The sequence below is a fragment of the Peromyscus leucopus genome, chromosome 7, assembly GCF_004664715.2.
Source record: "Peromyscus leucopus breed LL Stock chromosome 7, UCI_PerLeu_2.1, whole genome shotgun sequence".
Taxonomy (NCBI): domain Eukaryota; kingdom Metazoa; phylum Chordata; class Mammalia; order Rodentia; family Cricetidae; genus Peromyscus; species Peromyscus leucopus.
In genome coordinates, this window is record NC_051069.1 from 59,933,142 (window position 1) to 59,954,445 (window position 21,304).

Genomic DNA, 21,304 nt, shown 5'->3' on the forward strand with positions numbered 1-21,304 from the left:
AGGGTAATTTAGAGATTATAAACTCAGAAATGAGCCCTCAGGCAATCTTAGTGGAACGCAGAGTGCCCACAAACCTTTCCTTCCCTATGACATAATGCACCACTCAAGCTGAAAGTCCACTGAGTAAACAGTCATTACAGAGAATGAGCATTTTGTTTTTACAAGAGAGATTCTGTCAAGAGAATTAGAGATCGATAATTCCCCTTTAGTGTGCCGATGTTTAGTTTATCTCATGGTTTTAACTCTTACTGAAACACTGTCTGAGAGAAAAAGAACTTGTTGATATAGGAAGTGTGAAGATGACCAGAGGAGATGCACCAGTGTGCCCTGTTTAAAGATGTGTGTTGTATGTAGTTAGAGAAAACCTTCACTGGTTGTTATCCCACTGCTGGGTCATTGGAGGCCATGTTTCCAATTCTCTTTAAACCTGGATATCTTGATTCTTGCAACTGTCTATATTTGATTGAAATTGATGTTAAACTTAGAATAATTATAATTACAAAGAACTTACTATACCTTATCTTTTATTTCATGGTGGAACATTAACTATAGCATACCAACCAGTAAACTTTCAACAAATTTGTGGTCAGGCAGAAAACACAAATGAAATGATGGTCCTGATAAAGCCATATTGCAATGTGAACAAAAGTTAAAATAGCCAGGAATCCTGTGTTCTGGAGACACAGACATAGGATCTGAACTCTTCTTAGCTATCAGGAAAATTTACACACGTGGGAGGGTGTTTAAAAGAAAGTGGGAGGAAAACAAAGGCTTGTTGATTGCCCTGAGTTGAACTTCATTCCAGGAGGTAAAAGCATACCTAGAGGCCCCTCAGAAGAAAGCGGGTGGGGAAAAAATGGAATATGCAAAAGAAAAAACTCACAATAACAAAAGCTTCCTCCCACTTGTCTGAGGCTAGTTTTGTGTCTGTGAAAGACACTGGAATCCTGGCTCAAGCTTTAACAATCACCTACATTCTTCAAGAAAAATTTCAACTTCCTTGAGTTAATTTCCTCAGAGACAGAATGAGAATATGCAGAGCTGTTCAGGGGGTTATTGGGGATAGAACTGGTATCCAAAGGATTTATCATGAAACAAAATTCTCACAAGGATCCAGAGCTATTTCCATTATTATGTCACCTTTGATTATGCCACAAAGATTGGTACCTGACCTCAAATGTCATGTAGTCTTGTAATTATCATTGTAGACTTCAATTTACTTCTGTAACCTCAGATGTCTTAGAAAAAGCTAACTTGCAAATAAGAAAAATATGGCTTATAACCTTCAAAAACCATTCAGAAATCCAAATATCAACAATAGAAAGGAATGGAAGAAGTAAGACTCTAGATTATATTTGAATTTGTCATCAAATCGCTTACATTCTTAAACCTTGACTTACTAAGCCCACTTAAGCCTATAAAACCAACATATTTGCCAGGCTGGAGGAGGGCAGCATGGAACTTAAGTAAATAACAGAGAGGTCCAAAAGCTTTTTAGATTTATAAATTCAATATTCAAGACAAAAGTATACAGGCAATAAATACTTATAACAGCTACCACCAGGAATATGAGGCACTTCGGAAACCATGTTGGTACCTCCCAGAACCAGGACAATGTGCAAAGGGAGACTACACCTCCATCTTCCCTCTCTTCGTGTCCCCTTGTTCCATCACCCCATCTTTGTGATCCACTCCCCACCCTGCATGACTCTCTGTTGGCAGTGCACTGAGAGAATTCTTCTATATAAAAGAAACACATGTATGTGTGTGCTTTGCATGTATGGGTGTGTGTGTGTGTGGCCAGAGAATAGCCTCCAGTGTTGATCCTCAAGCTCTGTCCTCCTATTTTTGAAACACAATCCATCATTGAGTTTAATCTTGTCAAATAGGCTAGGCTGCCTGGCCAGCACCAAGAGTCTACCTGACGTTGCTTTCTTAGCACTTGGATACAAGCATAGATCACCATGTTCAACATTTTATGTAAGTTGGTTCAAACTCAGTTTCTCGTGCTTGCAATGCAAGTGTTTTGTTGATAGCAATATCTTCCTAGGCCCCCAAATGCATGTGTTTTAAAGTCTAATAAATATCAGCTCCTAGCTGTAATTGTTTCTTAATATAGTTATATTTGGTAATTATCTTTCCATGGTCAAATTACTTTTGCTCATATTTTGGCTCAATACTACCTAATATGTGCAACAATGGATAGTGAGGAAACTGATTGATTTAGTCCAATTGGTATATTTTGCCAAGTCAAGTGAAAACCATACTACAATGGGATTAACTCCTCTGCACGAGATTAAGACAGAATTTCCATGTGTCCGTGTCTATGTCAACACCTCAGGTAAGAATCCAAAATGATGAAAAGTTAAACAGAAATATGATATATTTATGGGTTAATCTATTTTTAAATTTTTAAAAAATATTATTATAACTTTGTCTTATCCATCAGACTATGTCTATACAGAATTCAAAACTAGTTAATTCAAAAATCTCTTTCAAACATTATTCAAATTCATAAGACTCTTTGATTGTTGGGGGGGAAATCCTAGAAGTTTCATGGTATCTTTCTAGTCTTAAGTAATGCTAATTTCTCCAATACCTTTTAAGAATTCTTCATCATAGCAGGCTACTTTTATTTTCAGTAATGAGCTCTAATCATTTGCTTCACAATAGCACTTCAGGAACAGAATTTACTAAGTTTAAAATGTGACCTTAGTCCTTCATAGATTATGCATCATTTTAGAAACAAAATGTGAAATGGTTAAACATGAAGTAATGAATAACGAAGTAGAGAAGAAACATGTAAGTCATAGACTCTGACATAGCCTGTGGGGTGGACCATTTCTGTGGCTGGGCTATAGGAAGTAGTCTAGAGCAGAGTGGAGTCAGCAGGCTCAGCCTTGCTAATGGTATTTGGGGTATTTGGGTAGATACGTTAGCATACCAATATAACAAATGAAGGAACAAGGACAGAAAGACTGACCAGATCAAGTGGACTTATAATGGTCAAATGAAAACTAAAGTTGAAGGGTTCACTTCACAAAAGATCTTTAAAGCTTTAAGTGACAAAATAACAAACTTTAATTCCATCAATAAACCCATGAGCCATCACTGACTTTTTCAGAAAGGAAAATAAAGCATGGAAATACAATGCCAGAGCTCATAATTATATGGACTCATAATATAGAATGGGGCTGGAAGAGAAGGCAGCAAAGAGCAGATGCCAATCACACCAGCCACCAAGACAAAGGCAGTGAATGCTAGAACCACATTATGCCCTTAAGAAGAAAAAGAAAGATCTATGCGTACAAACACTAAAAACACTTGCAAAGCGAAGAAAATGCCTCTCAGAACAAATCATCAAAGACTAAAATTTTAATTAAAAAATGAAATTAAGTATTCAATGGGAGACTGTGTCCTACAGAAGGGTACATGGAGTGATATATAACCAAAGAGAAGTTAATAAATCTATATTCAAGCATTTCAGGTACAAAGAAAAAGAAATTTTATTACCTTATTGCTAGAAAACACAAAGAAACCAAGACAATAGACAAGTCAACATCATTAAAATGCAATGAGCTAGGCAATAAAATAATTGTTTGATCTGCCAGTTGTGAAAACAAAGAAGAGAATGAAATTAGTCCTCCAGATGAGTAGATAAAATTTCAGTCTGATTTTGAAGCTGAGTGGGATAGTTCACACAATAGAGAAAATAACCACATACAAGAGGACAGAGTTGCAAAACCAGCTCAAGAAATTGGAAAAAACAATGCCTAGGGACCAGTGTGAGACTTGCAAAGCACTACCAAGCAGAGATGACCATAGAGGTGAGCTTCCAAGGGAGGGCCCTTTGTAACTAAAGCAAGGCTTCTTATTGTGTGAAAGTCATATTTATATGAGTCCTTGAGGCACCTCATAAAGTCAAATGTTTGCGAAGGCCTATTGCAATAGGGCAGTGGTTCTCAACCTGTGGGTCACAACCCTTTTGTGAGTTGAACGGCCCTTTCACAGGGGTCACTTATCAGATATCCTGCATATCAGATATTTACATTATGATTCATAACAGTAGCCAAATTGAAGTTATGAAATAGCAATGAAAATAATTTTCCAGTTGGGGTCACCAGAACTAGAAGAACTGTATTAAAGGGTCACAGCCTTAGGAAGGTTGAGAACCACTGTAATAGGGTCTCCGGCTTCTGGAGGACACATATTGTCTCTTTTGTTCATGTCTGTGCTTTTGCACTGGGATGTAGACTTCTGGAGTTATTATATTTTAAATGTTACCTGGGGGAATCTCCTCTTTGTTGGACGTGTGTTCCCTTTGTTGGTTGCTGTTGCCTGCTCTGAGTCCTGGCCAAGTGTGCTAGCTGTGGGCTTCCTGGAGGAGAGTGTTTCTGAAGACCAGTGAGTGTCACAAAGGGCTGTCGTCTAGAAGGGAAGACTGAAGGGGGTGGCAAGAAAGGACTAATGGAGCCTTGGTCTTCATCATCAAAGCGCCGTGGGTAATACAGGAAATACAGAAGATGGGCTGCAGCAGAACTGAGAGGAAATATGAATGCAGGGCAGAAAGGAGGATAAAGGTCACCTTCCCGCCTAGTTTAACCACTGGGATCACTGGAAGAGTTTTCTGTGGGTCTGTAGGTATCACAAAGGAAATGGGACAAGCTGGAAGAAAAGGCTAAAAGGGGCGTTGAGCAATGACTTGGGAAATAATTTCCCATAAAAGCAGGATTTGAATAAGAACATGATTGTATACAAAGCTGAGGATGGATTCTGTCTGCTTCACAAACAAGAACTCTTCTTCAGGAGCAATGGAGATGCATGAGGGGAAGTGGCCTCACATCCACTGGAACCCTGTGTCTGTTATTCCATGGCTCAGCAATGCTGATGGGTTACCTAAGCTTTACAACACCCATTTCTCTCACCTCAGTGGGGAAAATCCTGCCTATTGTGCTGTGTTTTGCAAGATCAAAATAGCAATCTCCTCACATATACTGACCAAAGCATTGGGTTTTTAGCAGGTGCCCAGTTTCTTTATGTGCATTGTCTGTTGTGCACATAAAGTCCTGAGGAGGCTGTGACCATAAAATCCTCTCTGGAAACATTGCCCCTGCACACAGTATCATGCATATACTCATTGAAATCAGTAGAGTTGTAAAATAAAATTCATGGTGAGATGTTTACAGAACCAATGGTGGATGGTATGCAAAAGACCTTACATGTGAGTAGTAACAGCAGGAAAGATGACATTCTCAACAGACTGCCTTGAGAAAACAATTCATGCAGAAAGAAGTAAAAATAAACTTTCAACAATAGTTTAAAGCCAGTTATTTGTCACATTTTTCCTAATGTTTTATGTCAAGCAGCTGATCAACCAAACTGACAGAAGAAACTCCTCCAGGATATTCAAAACCTCTTGGCATTGCAGGGTTGCTGTCTGGATTTGTAGATACCTCTGCATAAGAAGACTTTCTGGAAGGAACATTTCATTCAAAGATTAAAAACTCAGAAATAGAAAGTAATAAAGTGATGGAAAATAATGTTCTATGTAGTTACCAAAGACAGCTGCTCAAGATACTTTCTGTATTCATAAGACAGTGGACTTATTATAGGTGCCATGGCCAGGGTCTGTGACATGTCAGGACTTTGAGAGTCTGTGGTGGAAGGCGGTTGAGCCACGTGGCTCCAGGAGTCACAGCAAGCAGCAGATGGTTCTGCTTGTCACTATTATTTCTGCTGCAGTCATGCAGTGCAGCAATAAATGAAGCTATGCAGCTTTCTTCTGGCCAGGTGTCTTGCCCAGCATTCCCTGCCTTGCCAGTGATGAGTTTTCAGACACCACTTCCTTATGGCTCAGGTTGGCCTGGGCTCTTGTCCTCTTCTCTTCTTCTATCACTGTTTTGTTCAGTTTTTCACTGAATGGCTATGGATATGACAGTGTATGACTAAGTTGTATGTTATATTCAGTAAACCCATCATAAGCAAAAGGCATTCTCCCTTTAATGGGAAAATATTCCAGATGACATAAAGTTCTAGAAAATTACACAAAAGCCATGGTCTCTGATTAATTCATAGCAGCAACGAACCAACTCTGACTATGTTGGGATTCTCCTGCTGAATATTTAGAGATCTCAATTTGTATTTAATGACTTGAGCATTGAAATATCATTTGGAATTCCTATTTTATTCTGATTAAGTCTGTTTTGTATCATAAAAGCCACTCTCCTAATGTTTCTAGTGAGGGAGGGGAGGGTCTCTGTCACCAAAAGTTCCAGGGAAGAGGAGGGGAGGGAAGGGCCTATGTAACCAAAGGTTCCAAGGAAGGGGAGGGAAGGGGAGGGCCTCTGTAACCAAAGGTTCCAAGGAAGGGGAGGGGAGGGCCTCTGTCACCAAAGATTTCTCATTAATACCCAGTCCCTTGTGTTCAGTTTTAGTTCTGTAAGTCCTGGTGACACCTAATAAAGACAAGGGTTTGTGCAGCTACATTTTTTTTCTCTTTTTATATATTGAAAGTATTCCAATTCCAACAATGTAGACAGCCAGGAAGACTTGAATACCCACACGTGTTTTACAAAGCCTAGAGGACTTATCTCACAAACTCTCCTATGAGAGTGTTAAGTGACATGTTGGTAAAATAATTACATTTTGTTACATTAATATATTTATGGAGAACTTATACTTGTATGCATAGAAACATTAAAATGGAGACCATGTTCACCTTCTTCTGAGGAAAACTACTCCAATAATGTCTCATTTGAACTTATGTTCAACCTAATGGTGCCGTTTTCTTTCAGTTTATTTACTCAGCACACAACAGTTTTTATTTTTCTTATTTATGTTTGTGTATGTTTCACTGTGCATGTGTGCAGAAAGGACAGATTTGTGGAATCTGTTCTTCCCTTCCACTTTTACATGTGTTCTGGGAATCATAAACGGGTCTCCAGGCCTGGGTGGTAAGTGCCTTTGCTTGCTCAGCCGCCACACTAGCTCCATGGTGACATTTTAAAAGTTTGGTTTTTCTGGTATATTACTTTAATGCAATGGGGAGCTTATATGCCCAGGGGAAATAAAAGTTTCTTTCTCTAGGTTTCATACTTATAAATAATTTTATAAATTCCTGATGTATATGGAATAAGCATTCAGTTGATGATGAGGAGAGATTGAAATACTTTTCTGAATCATAGTGGTAAGAAAAATAGAAAAATAATTCTTAAAATTTAGTGACCAGAGGAAAACAATTACAGCATGAAGTGGGTCCTTATTCAATTCATTTTGATACGTAAGAGGAAAAATAATTTTTTTTTCTGATTTTCAGAGCATGTATAGCAGTGGTAGAGATACTTTCTCCCAATGACTAAAAACCCTGTGGGTTTTCTCCCACATAAATTGTACCTGCAAAGGTGCATGTATCTATTGATATTTCGTGTCATTATTTCCTCCTGTCTGGAAGTCCTTCCCCTCTTAATAGACTTAGCAATGATGCACAGCAAGCAAGTGTAATTCAGGACAGTATACACCTTTGAAGAAAGAAAGCCCTACGCTGGCTCTCCACCCAAGCTTGTGGAGTTACTATCTACATGCACCTCATTAGGAGACTGAAAATACGATACTTCAGAACACTTTTCCAAATGACTAAAACTTCCACATATTATAGCTTCTATATCTTCCAGAAAACAGTAAACAACAAAATACCCACTGCTGTATAAAAATATGTATTTCTGAACATAATGCTAAATTTCTAAACTCACAGGAGCATTAACATTATCATTCTATATGAGAAAACTGGGATTCTGATCATCTGTGTGATCACCTGGATGTTTTAGCCATGTGAGGGTCCCAGAGACTGGAAGTTTCAAGTGTGGTGACATGAACTATGTGATGATATGACGGGTGCAGTAGCAGGTGTCACACACAGCACATATGTTTAGATGTAATGTGCTCTTTTTAGTAGTTGATTTTCTTTTTCATTTGTGTCTTTTTATTATTGTGATTTCCTACTGTTCTAGGTTTAGACTCATATCACCAGGGGCTCATAGAACACAATGACTCTATTTTTCTTTGGTCTCCTCAAGATAATAACAAAAATAATTAAAATTGAAATCTGTACAGAATCTCAAGTATGATAAATAATATAAAGTAGGGAAGTCTGCTGTTCCATACATTTCTTACAGATTGCACAGTTGTTAACCAATTTCAACTCATTTTTAATGTGAAACCTATTGTCCCGTTCACAGGACTTTCCTCTTGTCCTCTGTATACCTTAACTACTGCTATTTTGTATTCAATTTACCAACATGAGATCACTGCTAAAAGTAAATAGGTATGCTGCCTCAGTGTCTGTCCTACTTGTTTCTGTTGCTGGGCTAGCACACAGCTCAGGAGGAAGGGGCTTGTTTTAGTTCACAGTTCCAGACAGCAGTCCGTCACTGGGAGGAAGTCAGAGAAGCAGGATCCCGAGGCAGCTGTCACATCACACCCACAGTGTGCAGACGGAAGTTAGTGCATGCGGGCTCACTTCCGAGTTTGTACTCAGTTTAATTTCTCTCTTCTTATATAGTCCAGGATCCCTTTTCTAGGGAGTGGTACAACCTACAGTGGACTGTGCCTTCCTGTATAAACTAACTTTTTTATGATTATTTCCCATAGGCCAACCAAATATATGCAATTCTCCATTGAGACTTGCTTCCTGGGTGAGTCTGGTTATGTCAAATTCAATTAAAGCTAACTATTTCAGCTATCTCTAAATGAAACCAAATGACTATTGTCATGGAAACAATATTTCTAAAAGCACTCACATAAATTTATAGAGTCATTATTGGTATCATTATAGAAAAATGAGAAAATATACCACTAAATATTATTCATTACCTACCACCAACTTTTGAGATTTTTCTCACTGCACCTGCATAATCTTTGTAATAAAATTAAATGCCCACAAGAAGCCACAGAGACAGTCTAACATCTATACCTTTACTAAAATTGCCTCTTCTACAGCATCATCATTAAACTTCCACCTATAATATCATCTAACTTCAAGATAACTGTCTCAACCTAATTGAAATATTTTTCATATTTGTCTATTCAGCATCTCTCCTTTCTCTCATCTCTCATTGTAGTCTACCTAAGCTTTTATAGCTACACACTTCCTCTCCCATAATAGTGTTTGTATGTCTTGAGTCTTTTATATAATTAGAATTTAAATTCTCTACTAAAATGTAAAATGCTTTAAAAGAGGGCAAATCTATTATCTCCCTTTAACAGGTTCTTATCACTTCTATCTCGTTTTTTTTGGTTTTTGTTTTGTTTTGTTTTGTTTTGTTTTGTTTTGTTTTGTCTAAGATCCTGTCTTGATTATGGTGAGTTCAGAATCTTACTAAGGAGAGATAGAATCTGAGACTGAGTCACCATCAGTTGTCTTGCATGTAATTCATTGGTCAGAACTTGTTGCGATGAAAACCGAAGACTGAATTCCCGAAAGCATTCCTGTTCACTTTATTTAGAGGAGAAAAGGGCAGAGCACTAGACCGTGAAGAGAAATGATAGGTGGCATGCTACCAGTATCCCCTTCTGTCTCCTTCTATCCCTACATATTAACTAATTCTGTCTAGATTGCGCTGATTTGCTTCAATAGCAGAATACTTCCTTCCATGGAGTGAAGGTCCAGGGAACATCAGATACCAACAAAGAGCAAAGACTTAGATAGATTCTCTTCTCTCTCTCTTTGAAGACTCTCAATCACAACTACCCTTCCAGGAATTAATCTGTATGATGAAAAAGACAATAAGCTATGCAGCTGTAGAGGAAATCCCTGCTCAGAGCGATTAAATAACCAAATGACTATTGGAATAAATCATGCTGGTCAGGATGATGAAACAGAGAGAATAGAAAATTCAGGAGAAAACATAAAGAAAATTTTTTGGCAAACTTCTATTAATGAACAAAGACCAAAATTAACGATAAAAATAAATGGTGTTTTGTTGTCTGGTCTGGTAGACACAGGTGCGGACGTTACCATAATTGCACCAGAATTTTGGCATCCAGCTTGGCCTCTTCAGGAGGTAAACGTTCAATTGTTAGGAATTGGGACATTATCTCAGGTGAAACAGAGTGCAAGATGGCTGGAATGTATAGGTCCAGAAGGACAGAGAGGAAAATTAAAACCATATGTGGCTAACATAGCTATGAACCTGTGGGGTCGAGACTTGTTGCAACAATGGAATACTCAGATTAAAATCCCTCCAATCTCAGAAACAAATCATAAACTAGCACATGTTTCTGAGAGAAATATTAGAAGGCATTTTTTTGAGTGGTCACCAGCCATCCATATTATACAAGAACAGGGCACAACAACTGATAATCTTCCAAAAATACCAACAGCTCTACCTTTAAAATGGTTAACAGACAAGCCTGTATGGGTTCAGCAATGGCCTTTAACAACAGAGAAACTCCAGGCTTTAGAAGAGCTGGTAGAAGAACAGCTAAATGCTCAGCATATTGAACAGTCAACCAGCCCTTGGAATTCTCCTGTATTTGTTATTAAAAAGAAATCTGGTAAATGGAGAATGGTAACAGACCTTAGAGCAATTAACAAAGTAATTCAGCCGATGGGCTCTCTACAATCTGGAATTCCTTTGCCTACTCTGTTACCAAAAGGATGGCCTCTCATAGTTATTGATTTAAAAGACTGTTTCTTTTCAATACCCTTACAAGAAAAAGACAAAGAAAGATTTGCTTTCACAGTGCCTACTTATAATAATTCTCAATCGGTTAAAAGATTTTAATGGAGGGTCCTCCCACAGGGAATGTTAAATAGCCCAACTCTGTGCCAATATTTTGTACAACAGCCATTGGAAGTGATACGTAAAAAATTTCCTAAATCTATAATTTATCATTATATGGATGATATTTTACTAGCTGACTCAAATGCAGATACTAGAGCTCAGAGCTCAGAGATAAAATCTTACCTCCTGCAGTGCTCCTAACTTCCCCGCGAGAGAGAGCTTCTTCCTGTTTGTCTGTGTTTAAATAGTCTTTATGTTCTGCCTTCTCATTGGTTGTAAACCCAACCACATGACTGCCTCATCACTGCCTGTAAGTACCGCCCTCCAGGTCTTAAAGGCATATGTCTCCAATACTGGCTGTATCCTTGAACACACAGAAATCTACCTAGCTCTTCTAACCACCATGCTCTTGCTATGGCTCTAATAGCTCTGACCCCAGGGCAACTTTATTTATTAACATAAAATTAAAATTACATTTCAGTACAAATAAAATATCACCATAAAGCTAATCTGATTGGACAAGCTTGAGCCAGATGTTAAAAGCAAGTTAATACCATAATAATAATAACCGGAAGGCAGAAACTGTATAGAAGTATGGTTCCTCCTTTACAACTCATTCAGTCAGAGATGTAGTATTCCCTTTTCCCAAATAATTGCTGAGAAAATAGCTGTTCTTAAAAGATAAAAACATACTGAGTATGGTCAAAAGAGATATTGTAAATAATAATGTAAATATCCATCATTTGCACATAAGAAAAGGATTTGCTGAGTTTTCCCATCTCATTTTCTTAGCCAAATTTTGTAAATATACTAGACATGACTCCAGTACCCTAGAAATTAGTATTACTGTGAGTGCTAGAAGGGTCTACTGAAATATGCAACACCTGCTATTACATAGACTAACCAATTAGAACCAAATCCCTAGCAATTCACAAAAAAACTCAATCTGGTAGCAACACCTCTCTGGATAGCCCTAGTATGAGGGTAAGTCACTGATATTTGCAGTACATGTGGAACTCATCCATGAATGTTAGTCTCTACACTCTGATCCCATGAATGTGCATCAAGGCACCCAAAGAAACCACTCAGAATGGAGTTCAAAGCACTTTCTAAGTTCTTCACTAGGCTTAGAATTGGATCCTCTATTCTAAAATTTTAATAAGTTGTGCAGATTTTTCTGACAGCATCAGCTTTCTATTCAGTAATATGCTCTGAATTGCAGTCAACTTAGGGAAATGTGCCCTGGCTCTCTATGAACAATCACAATAAAGAAGGAAATCAACAAACATAAAGACTCTGAATGAGAGTAATGGCCTCTCAGCTGGAGGGCATCCATTTATTAGGAACTGGGGCAATTTGAAGTTGTCTTAATGGCATGTAATTCTAAAGTAGGGCTGTTGAGTAAGTCAAGAGAGAGAGAGGTATGGGAAAACACACACACACACACACACACACACACACACACACACACACACACACACACAAGGCATACAACAGGGGATCTTAGGCAACAGCCAAAACCAAGGTGATCAGAAAGCCACCTTGCTGAAGAAATCAGTCCAGACACTTCCATCTTCAACCTTGCATCTCTTAAGCCTATTCCTAGTTCCTTCCTGCATCAAATCATGTTCCATATAAGGATTTAGTATTTAAACTACACGTGAATTGAGACAATAAAACCATGACATCAGTACACAGTGATGGCTATTTACCCCATGAAATGTAAACTAGAACTTAATTGCTAAATTTAATCAACTGTCAAAGAGCACAGCATAGATAAAGTGCTATCCTGCATACTTAGTATGATTGCTCTTGGAGCAAAGTCAGCAAGAACAGTCCTGCTCCTTATGTGCAGCTCAGCTCAGGTATTGTAATTTAAAACCTCTTATTCACATTTCTTCATTTTGTTTTAATATGTAGTTTTATTTTAGCTGTTTTAATAAAATAAGTATGCTGTGTTAATATACAATTGTGTTCTAAAGGGAATATTCATTTAGGCTAGGAAGGAAAACCAAAATAAATTACTGGAGACCCAGATACCTTTCTTCTGAGGTTTCTTTGTAGAATCTTCTAGAAGTAACTACAAAGAACTACTTTTTGAGTTGGGATTGACTTGTTCCACTTTTCTACAATATTGTATGACACTCTCAGAACTCACAGTGACTTTTAAAGACTTTAGATTGAGTTTGCATCATGATAAATGAGGTATCCAGAAGAATAATCAAATCAATAGGAAGGAAAAGAAACCTGAAGAATCTGTTTTAAGAAACTAACTTTGAAGACAAGGATGTCATTTGAGCAGAGGTAGAAGTGAGGATGTCTAGAAGTCCTGATAGGGCACTTACAAGCAGGGCTTTGAGGAAAAATATTACCACACTGGGTACACTCGGCTGACTACACCAGATCCTGCTATTGAAATGCCTACAAGAAGCAGGGTAGAAAGGGAGAGTCTGGGGAGGACACAAAAGGAAGAAGGTTTGGAAGTGGGGGGAGGAAAGATACTCAGAAAAGCAGAATAAGAGAGCACTAGTTAGAGAGAGGGGAAGGGAGGGATGGAGGGAGAGGAGACGGAGAGAGAGAGAGAGAGGAAGAGAGAGACACAGAGAGAGAGAGAGACAGAGAGAGAGAGAGAGAGAGAGAGAGAGAGAGAGAGAGAGAGAGAGAGAGAGAGAGAGAGAGAGTTCAAACAACTCTGTTGAGTGATACCATTGTGTGAGCCTTTCCAGTCACATGCTATTCATCAGGCTCCTGCATGCAGCACACATGCGAGCAGAAAGCAGTTGCCAGAACGCACCTGTTGGAGTAGACATGGTGTTACTGGTAATTCCCTTCCATTTAGAAGTTTAGAAAAAGGGAAGGGAAGGTCACTAGGCTCTGGGAGGTAATGGGCTGATTGTCAGTAGACTCTCTATGATGAAAGGGTTGAGTAATCTCTCTGCGCTAACTCATTTGCAAACTAACAAAAAAGTGCAATGATAATCTTAAAGTCTCTAATATTTCCTTGCTAAAATTATACATATTTACCTTTCAAGTTTTGTCTTAAATGCCTCATAACAAACACATAAAAGATTTACCTTCCCTGGTGAATAACTCTCCCATGTGTCTTATCTCCACTTCTTATGTCCTTTTAAAACCATCCTGGTCTCTTCTCATTTACAAACATACACAAAAATTCATGCAAAGTCATACACACAAAAGCCTAAAAACACACAGGTTCATCAACACTAACACCTTCAAACACACACTGAGCTCCATTGCAACAGAGCCTGCCTGATTCTGCGGGGTTCCTCTGGTGTTTTACACACAGCTCCTGAACATTATGTTCAAGAGGAAACTAGTCCCAAGGCTACCTGATGCCAACAGCCCAGAAACCTTCAGTCCATAGCTAGTGCACTGATTTTTCATTGGCAAAAGTCATAACAATCTTAAGGTATCCACTGCCGCCTCTAAATGGTGATACTTGGTGCTTCTCAAGTATGTAGTTCTATTCCTTCATTTCTATGTGGACTGTGTAGTCTAAAACTTATTTCTGTGTGTTCTCTATTTCAAACTTAATACTTCCAGACTCATTTGTGTTCATGTGTGTGGTGTGGATGTTAATCCCAGGTCAGTGTGGGTCCACAATTCTACCAACGAGCTGTAAACTGATATCCGTCAATTTTTCTGTCTTCTTTTCTTTTCATCCACCCCAACCTGGAAACTACAGAGTTGTTCCTGGCAGGCAGAGTTATTCCTTGTACTGCACTGTGTGTGAGTTTCACCAGTTTGTTTCTTTCTTAGTTTTGCACATTTACTGTGCCTCCTTTGCCTCCATTATTGTTGAAATTTGGCTCTTTGCTTCTTCTAAGAATATTGAGATCATGTGCTTGCCTGGACTGCCTCTGCTCAAACTCCAGTTTGTGTACACATCTCAGTGTCCACGTCATCTGGTCAGAACCTAGTGGATCCACCTCAGTTACAGGATGTCGGGAAGATTTTCTCACAGGACTGGCACCCTCTGTCCTTTGATTCTTGTTTGAATTTCCAGAATTGCCCACTACTTTCCTTCACAAACTGACACACCAGGAAAACAGGTCGTCCCATCCCTGGTGGTTCTTCTCTAGCTTGGTTCCTTTGAAGTGGTTTTAATTTATCTCCTCTTTTCCCACTTCCTCAAATACTTCAGTGTTCATAATTCTTTGGATATACCTCATTCATGGAACTTGTCACTTCCTGTCACTTTGATGGATAGCCTTTCCCATTTATTTGATTTTACACCGGTTTCCTCTTCAAAGATATCTTTATTGAATGCTTGAGAGCAAAGTACATGACTAATTAATCTTTATAACTTCCATAATTCTTAGCAAAATTATTTGCAAGTTATAGACCATTAAAAATACAAGTTAATAGGGTAGGAGAAATGACTCAGTGTTTAACGATGCTGGCTGCTCTTCCAGAGGACCTGAGTTCAGTTTCCAGCACTCATGTTGAGCAGATCATGACTGCCTGGAACTCCAGCTCTAGAGGACCCAACACCCTCTTCTGGCCTCCATGAGCACCTGTATGCACATACACATACTTGCATACATACACATAAATAAAAAATTAAATGGAAAATAAGAATATACATGGATTATTAAATAAATATTAATTTACATGCCAAAAAAATTTCTAACATGTTCTCAGTTAAAAAGTACAATTATTTACCATAGGAGATATTCATATCCATTCATTTTTTTAAAAAAAGAAAACAGTACCTGGGCTCAGTGGATAAGAGAGCTTGATGCTCTCAGGCAGAGGAGCCAAATCTCATTGTTGGCACCTATGTTGGGCACCACACAGTACCTTAGAACTCCTACTTTAGGGAATCCAATTCCCTCTGCTGGTCTCCATTGGCACCCCCACACACATGCAACATATAGGCACACATACACATACATTTTAAATAAACCATTAAACAATAAGTGTCTAAACTCTCCATGTTGATTAAAGCTTTTGATACTCTCCATGTAGAGAGCAGATAGAGAGCCCCATTTTTTTTTATTATTATCAAGGAATTTTTTTTATTCATTTTATATACCAATCACAGATTCCCCCTCTCCTCCCAGAGAACCCCATTCTTAAAAGAATATTAGGATCTCACCATAATGACTGAACCTAAGTATGCTTTTTATTTCAATATACCAAAAAATTTAGTAGTCATCCAACACAACACACATCAGCTACCATGTAATATCTCCAAGACTAGAAAGAAAACTGTGACATTCATTTTACGCTTAAAGACTATTCTTTATTTCCCAGGTGTGATGGGAGAATATGAGCCGAAAATTGAGGTCCATTTTCCTTTCACGGTTACGGCTGCTAAGGGAACAACTGTTAAGATGGAATGCTTTGCGCTTGGCAAGTAAGTACACATTATTCTATAATTAGACACCATTGTTTATTAAAACATGACTCAGCTGTACAGATCACTTATTGTGCTAGGTTTCACTTCGCCAGAAGCCGCATGATGACTATAGTGTTTTTAGAAGAACGGAGGCTGGGAATTGACCAGTAGCCAGGTCCCTTGAGCTGCTAAGTCATCTGTATGCACAGCAATCCTTGGGGACCTGTTGGTTTAACATCAAGGAAGCATGTCTAGATTGTAGGAGAGCTTTCCAATCCTCTGTCTACTGATCTGAAAACTTAGCATTGTCCTTAGATTTCCTTCAGCAGGAAAGGGAAAGGACAAAGTACCATCTGCTACTCATGTGCAGGAATTGGATGTCGAGAATGGGAAGACTATAACAGATGCAGCTCAGTGGCAGAATGCTTGCCTCGTAGTACAGGACTTGAATGGAATCCCTAAAACCACAAAGGAAACATGAGTTTAAGGGGGCTAATGGGGACTCCTCTATGAAGTCCTTGCTGTGTAAGAGTAAGAAGCATAATGTGGTCAACAAGAATGTACGCTCTTGCTAATGTAGCACCTGGGAGACAGAAAGGTGGGTCCCATGGGGTACTGTAACCAGCCTCCCTGGACTGCTTAACAAACTCCAGGACAATGAGAGGCTGTCTCACTAAAAAGCAGATAGTGTTTGAGCAACCACCTGAGTTTGTCTTCTGACTACTCCATGCACATGCATGGATATCTACACATGTACAAACATACAGACATATGCACACCTACTGGAGACATATACTGTAAGAGATTTAGGTACAGGGATTGACCTCTTTCATTATCTCCTAAAATAGTAGCTGATAGCAAAGCTGTTAATGTTAATGTGTACAATCCACAACATTCTCTAAATACACGATGACTGAGAACACATCCTGAGGCTGGCTAGGCTGAGTGACCCTGGTTCTGAAATTTAAAGCCTGTGCTATGTAGCTGCACGTCAATGATGTCTATAGTGTGGATACTAGCATGTATAGCAGGAATGTAGTTCTGATGATGTTTGATTATGGTATTCTGATTTGTTTCAAACACAGTGTTATTATTTTTAAAATGACAAAACCTCAGGGTCCCTTCAAGAGCTATAATTATAATTTGTATAAATGCATCTCTTTCAGAGTTACTAATCATTTCACTCCAGTTGTGCTAAACTGACACCTACAGTATTACATAGATATAAAACATATTTCATAAATGTGCAGATTTCTGAATCACAGTAGGATTAGCCCATGGAGGGGAAAAATAATAGTAAATAACAGAGATTCAGCTAGAGGTTTATGGAGAAATATTATCAGCAATATGTGTTGTACTTTTAAGAGAGATTGTGATAACATATCTATGCAGTTCCACTCACATCTAAGATCATGGTAGAAAAAAAAATGAAATGAAAGTCCATATAGCCCACTGTTTAAGCAAATAATTTCACAATGGAAATACAATTTAAAGAGGGAAATACATGTGGGAGGTATGTGGTCATGTGATCGGATGCCCCAGGAAGTCTTCCAAAGCCAAAGGAATTAGTTAAGTGCATGAGACAGGATGATACCTTTAAACTCCAGGGTTGCTGCCATTTGCCTGGGAGCAGCCAAAGTCAAACTCCTAATCTTTACAAATGGAAAAATAATATATTCCAATGGGATTTCAAAGGCTTTAGTATATCCTGCAGTTAAATAATTCTTAAATGCCAAAACTTGTACTAAAGCCAAAACAAAAAGGGTCATATTGTAAAACAAATGAGAAAACTCAATTTATAGAGAAGAAACAACACAAAGCCTTTCCCCAGGCAGGTTATTTAATAAGTCAGATGTGCTTGTTTGGGGGAGGCTTGAAATATGCTTAGCAAATTGATGCTTGCCCTCTCCCTCCTTTTAGGTGGGACCCAACAGTTCAAGTTATTCATATTGTCAAATCTTTTTCTCCAACTTTTTATGCTTTCTTTGTTTCCACTCACCAAAATAAATAACTTGAAAAGGAGAGGTTTTGTTGTTGTTGTTTAAAGACATGCTTCCTCCATGAAGGAGCTGTCTCTCTTTCTGATGCGTACTTGATACTCTTTCTATGAATTGTGGTGATTGGAGGGGAAATCATTATGAGGAAATATATCACTACTTAAAACTCACCTGCCACCCCATAAAAATAAAATGATTTAAAGGGATATCTTGACCTGTTTGAATTCCTCCCTAGCATTGCAAGAAGCAGGATGTCACTCCCAACATGAATACTACAGTTTAAATGACTGTCAGAGTAGTTGTTGGTACTTACTCACAGCTCATATGACCTGCTGACTGCTTTCCTGATGCAGGAGGCCCTGCTGGACATTTCTCTAGAACTGTAGTGTCTGTCACTTGGTGTCAGTCAGGATCTAACCACATAGGCAGATTCTGCCTCTCACTGTGTGTGCATATTGTGCTTTATCCGGGTGTCCCTCATAAAGGGTTCTTGATTGGATTCCAGAATGACAACCTTGGAACTCCGTGCTGTCTCATGGTCTCATAGGCCTTGCATTTATTCTTCCTTAGTCCGGGAACACTCCCCATTACTTCCATCACAGCTGCCATTCATTGCTCCCTTAAAGAGACTCTTTATATTGGATTATTGTGTATATGGTTCATATATATATATATGGACTATTGTATATGACTTATACTTACTACTCTGTATCCAAAAACTTTTATGAGTTTTCCCCTACAGCATCCTTAATGGAATTTTGAATTACTTATACTTGTGTTTTGGTACTTATAAATGAGTCTTCATCAGTCAGGAACCCAGAGGAAAACAGATTACAACTCAGACAGTTTAAAAAAAACTCAGGAGATATGTAAATGTGGTAAGGCCAAAAAGGAAAAGCAAAGTGGGGCATCTGGAGACTTGGTGCAGTGAGAATTCATTATTACCTGTAAGAGAGTAGAAAGCTCATGACAGCAGAACACGGAAGAGCTGGAGATGGGAGCATATCAGAGGCTTGGCGGAGGAGAGAGAGTCATCTGGCTGGGACGAAAGCATGCATGAAGGAAACCTCGAGAATTTACATACTGATTTCTATCAGTTATAGTCTTCTCTGGTGGCTCTCATGAAGCCAAGTAGAAATTCCCCACTAAGGTAGCTTGCAAGGCAGAGGATGTAGTCATCAGAGAAAGTTTAGGAGAAAAACGATGGCCGGCAGGGAAAACAGAGACTAGCTCAGTGTTCATGTTGAGGACATATGCCTCATGAGATTGTAACTGGATTCCTCTTTTGCTCATCAGTGTTGCCTGTGGCTGAAAGTTTTCCTGTGCCTGCCTGGCTCCGATAGCCTCGTGGTCCCGCAGCCACTCAGACCCAAATGAACACATAGAGGCTGATATTAATTATCGACTGTATGTCCTATTGTCTCAAGCTTCCTGCTAGCTAGTTCTTACATCTTAAATGTGTGCTTGTTATGGAATGTTGCATAAAGCCTGTAAGAATAATCTCTTGCTCACAGAGGATAGTTTAATCTTCTTGAGAAGCATCTTCACATCTTAATGGTCTGTCCTTCAAGATGTTCAGTTTCTATGGAGTATCTGATTAATGAGGGAGAGCCCACAGACAATTTAAAATATGTAAGTTCATAATTTTCTATGCTCTTAAATGAAGTTAGAAGAAAATAAATGTGTAGATTATGAAAGTTTGCCATTGTTAATGTCACCAAAGTTTACTGACTTAATTTGAAGTTAAGTAGAATTTGGGTTCCTACCAAGTTCAACTTTTCTTCTAAAAGGAGCTCTAGTTAAATCCAAATTTGACAAAAAAAAAAAAAAAAATTCAGATAGTTTCTCTATAGGCTGTTGTGGCAGGCCAGAGCAGTATATACTTGTTTGGTCCTAGAAATTGCTTTTAAAATGAAACTACACAATATCGAGTGCAGAACTTATGAAGTGGCTGTGACAGAGTCTATTTCGTGATGGTCAATTCTGCAAAAGGTATTTCCAAGAAAAATGGGAAGTGCTTCAGTATGATCCATGGGGAAATGGAGGTGTGTAATGGCTTGGGAAATACAGCAAGGTGTAAAAAAAGATAGGGATTAATTATTTGGAAAGAAAAGACTGTCTTGAGCATATGGAAAGCTATTATCAAGAGATTGCTCACAAGCTATTCTCTAGTCTCAACCAGGTAGAGAGGGAGTGAAATGGCAGCACCGTAGCATTGAACTAGAGAACTGGATTAGGTGTAGTGCAGAAACTCCTGACAAATGAGATGTTGTGGAGAAAATGGGCTATAGGGAGAGGAAGTGAAGGGCCTTCCCCTCGAATGCTGTAAGAATTTAATAATGCCCATTTGTCGCCTAATGATTTAGTTGTGATGTTCACTAAAGGGAAAGGCATTTAGGACAGACTTGAAAATGAAAACTTTAAACACTCTTGTTTGCTGGCTGTTTACCTCCCTGCCATTTGGACAGGACATTAAAGCAGTGGTTCTCACCCTTTCTAATGCTATACCCCTTTAATACAGTTCTTCATACTGTGGTGACTCCTAACCATAAAATTAGTGTGTTCTTACTTCATAACTGTAATTTTGCTACTGTTATGAGTCATAATGTAAATATCTGGTATGCAGGATATCTGATATGGGACCCCTGTGAAAGGGTTGTTCGACCCCTGAGGTTGAGAACCACTGCATCAAAGGTTGAATAATATAGAGTCAAACAGAACGTATTAGCTAACTCTGTGCAAGAGTGTTCATAGAGAACATTTTAAGCTGATTGATGGCATGTATAGAAGTAAAATAAAGAGTAACTTGCCTTTCTTGCTCAGGATTTAGCCCAGTTGGGGCCGAAGGGTAACATCTGGCATGGCCTGTGCCTGCTCTTAAACACTGGACACAGAAATCTTGAAAGGCAGTGGTAGATAAAGGGACAAAAGACTGCCTTTGGGGCCCAATAAATATTTCTTTTCAAGGCTCTCTCCAATAGTGTTAGATATTTGAAAAGTTGCTGATATTTTCAATTGTGAGTGTTCAATTTTGTGGGTCCACTCAAGTTGTTAGTTGAATACACAGACTGACAATTTGAATTTTAAAAGAGTGAGAGCTGATGTGTGTGTAGAAAATATTAAAATTTGTATTTCAGCTAGGTGTGATAGTACATGCCAAT

The 21,304-nt window shown here is 38.6% G+C and overlaps 1 protein-coding gene across 1 annotated transcript in view; it reads left to right on the plus strand.

The window, feature by feature from the left end:
* Cntn5 (contactin 5) overlaps positions 1-21,304 on the plus strand; it is a 1,130,804-nt gene that overhangs the window by 831,869 nt on the left and 277,631 nt on the right. The window contains exon 10 of the mRNA XM_037208201.1: positions 16,062-16,164. Within this exon, the coding sequence (XP_037064096.1) occupies positions 16,062-16,164 (103 nt within the window). The remainder of the gene's footprint in view (positions 1-16,061; positions 16,165-21,304) is intronic.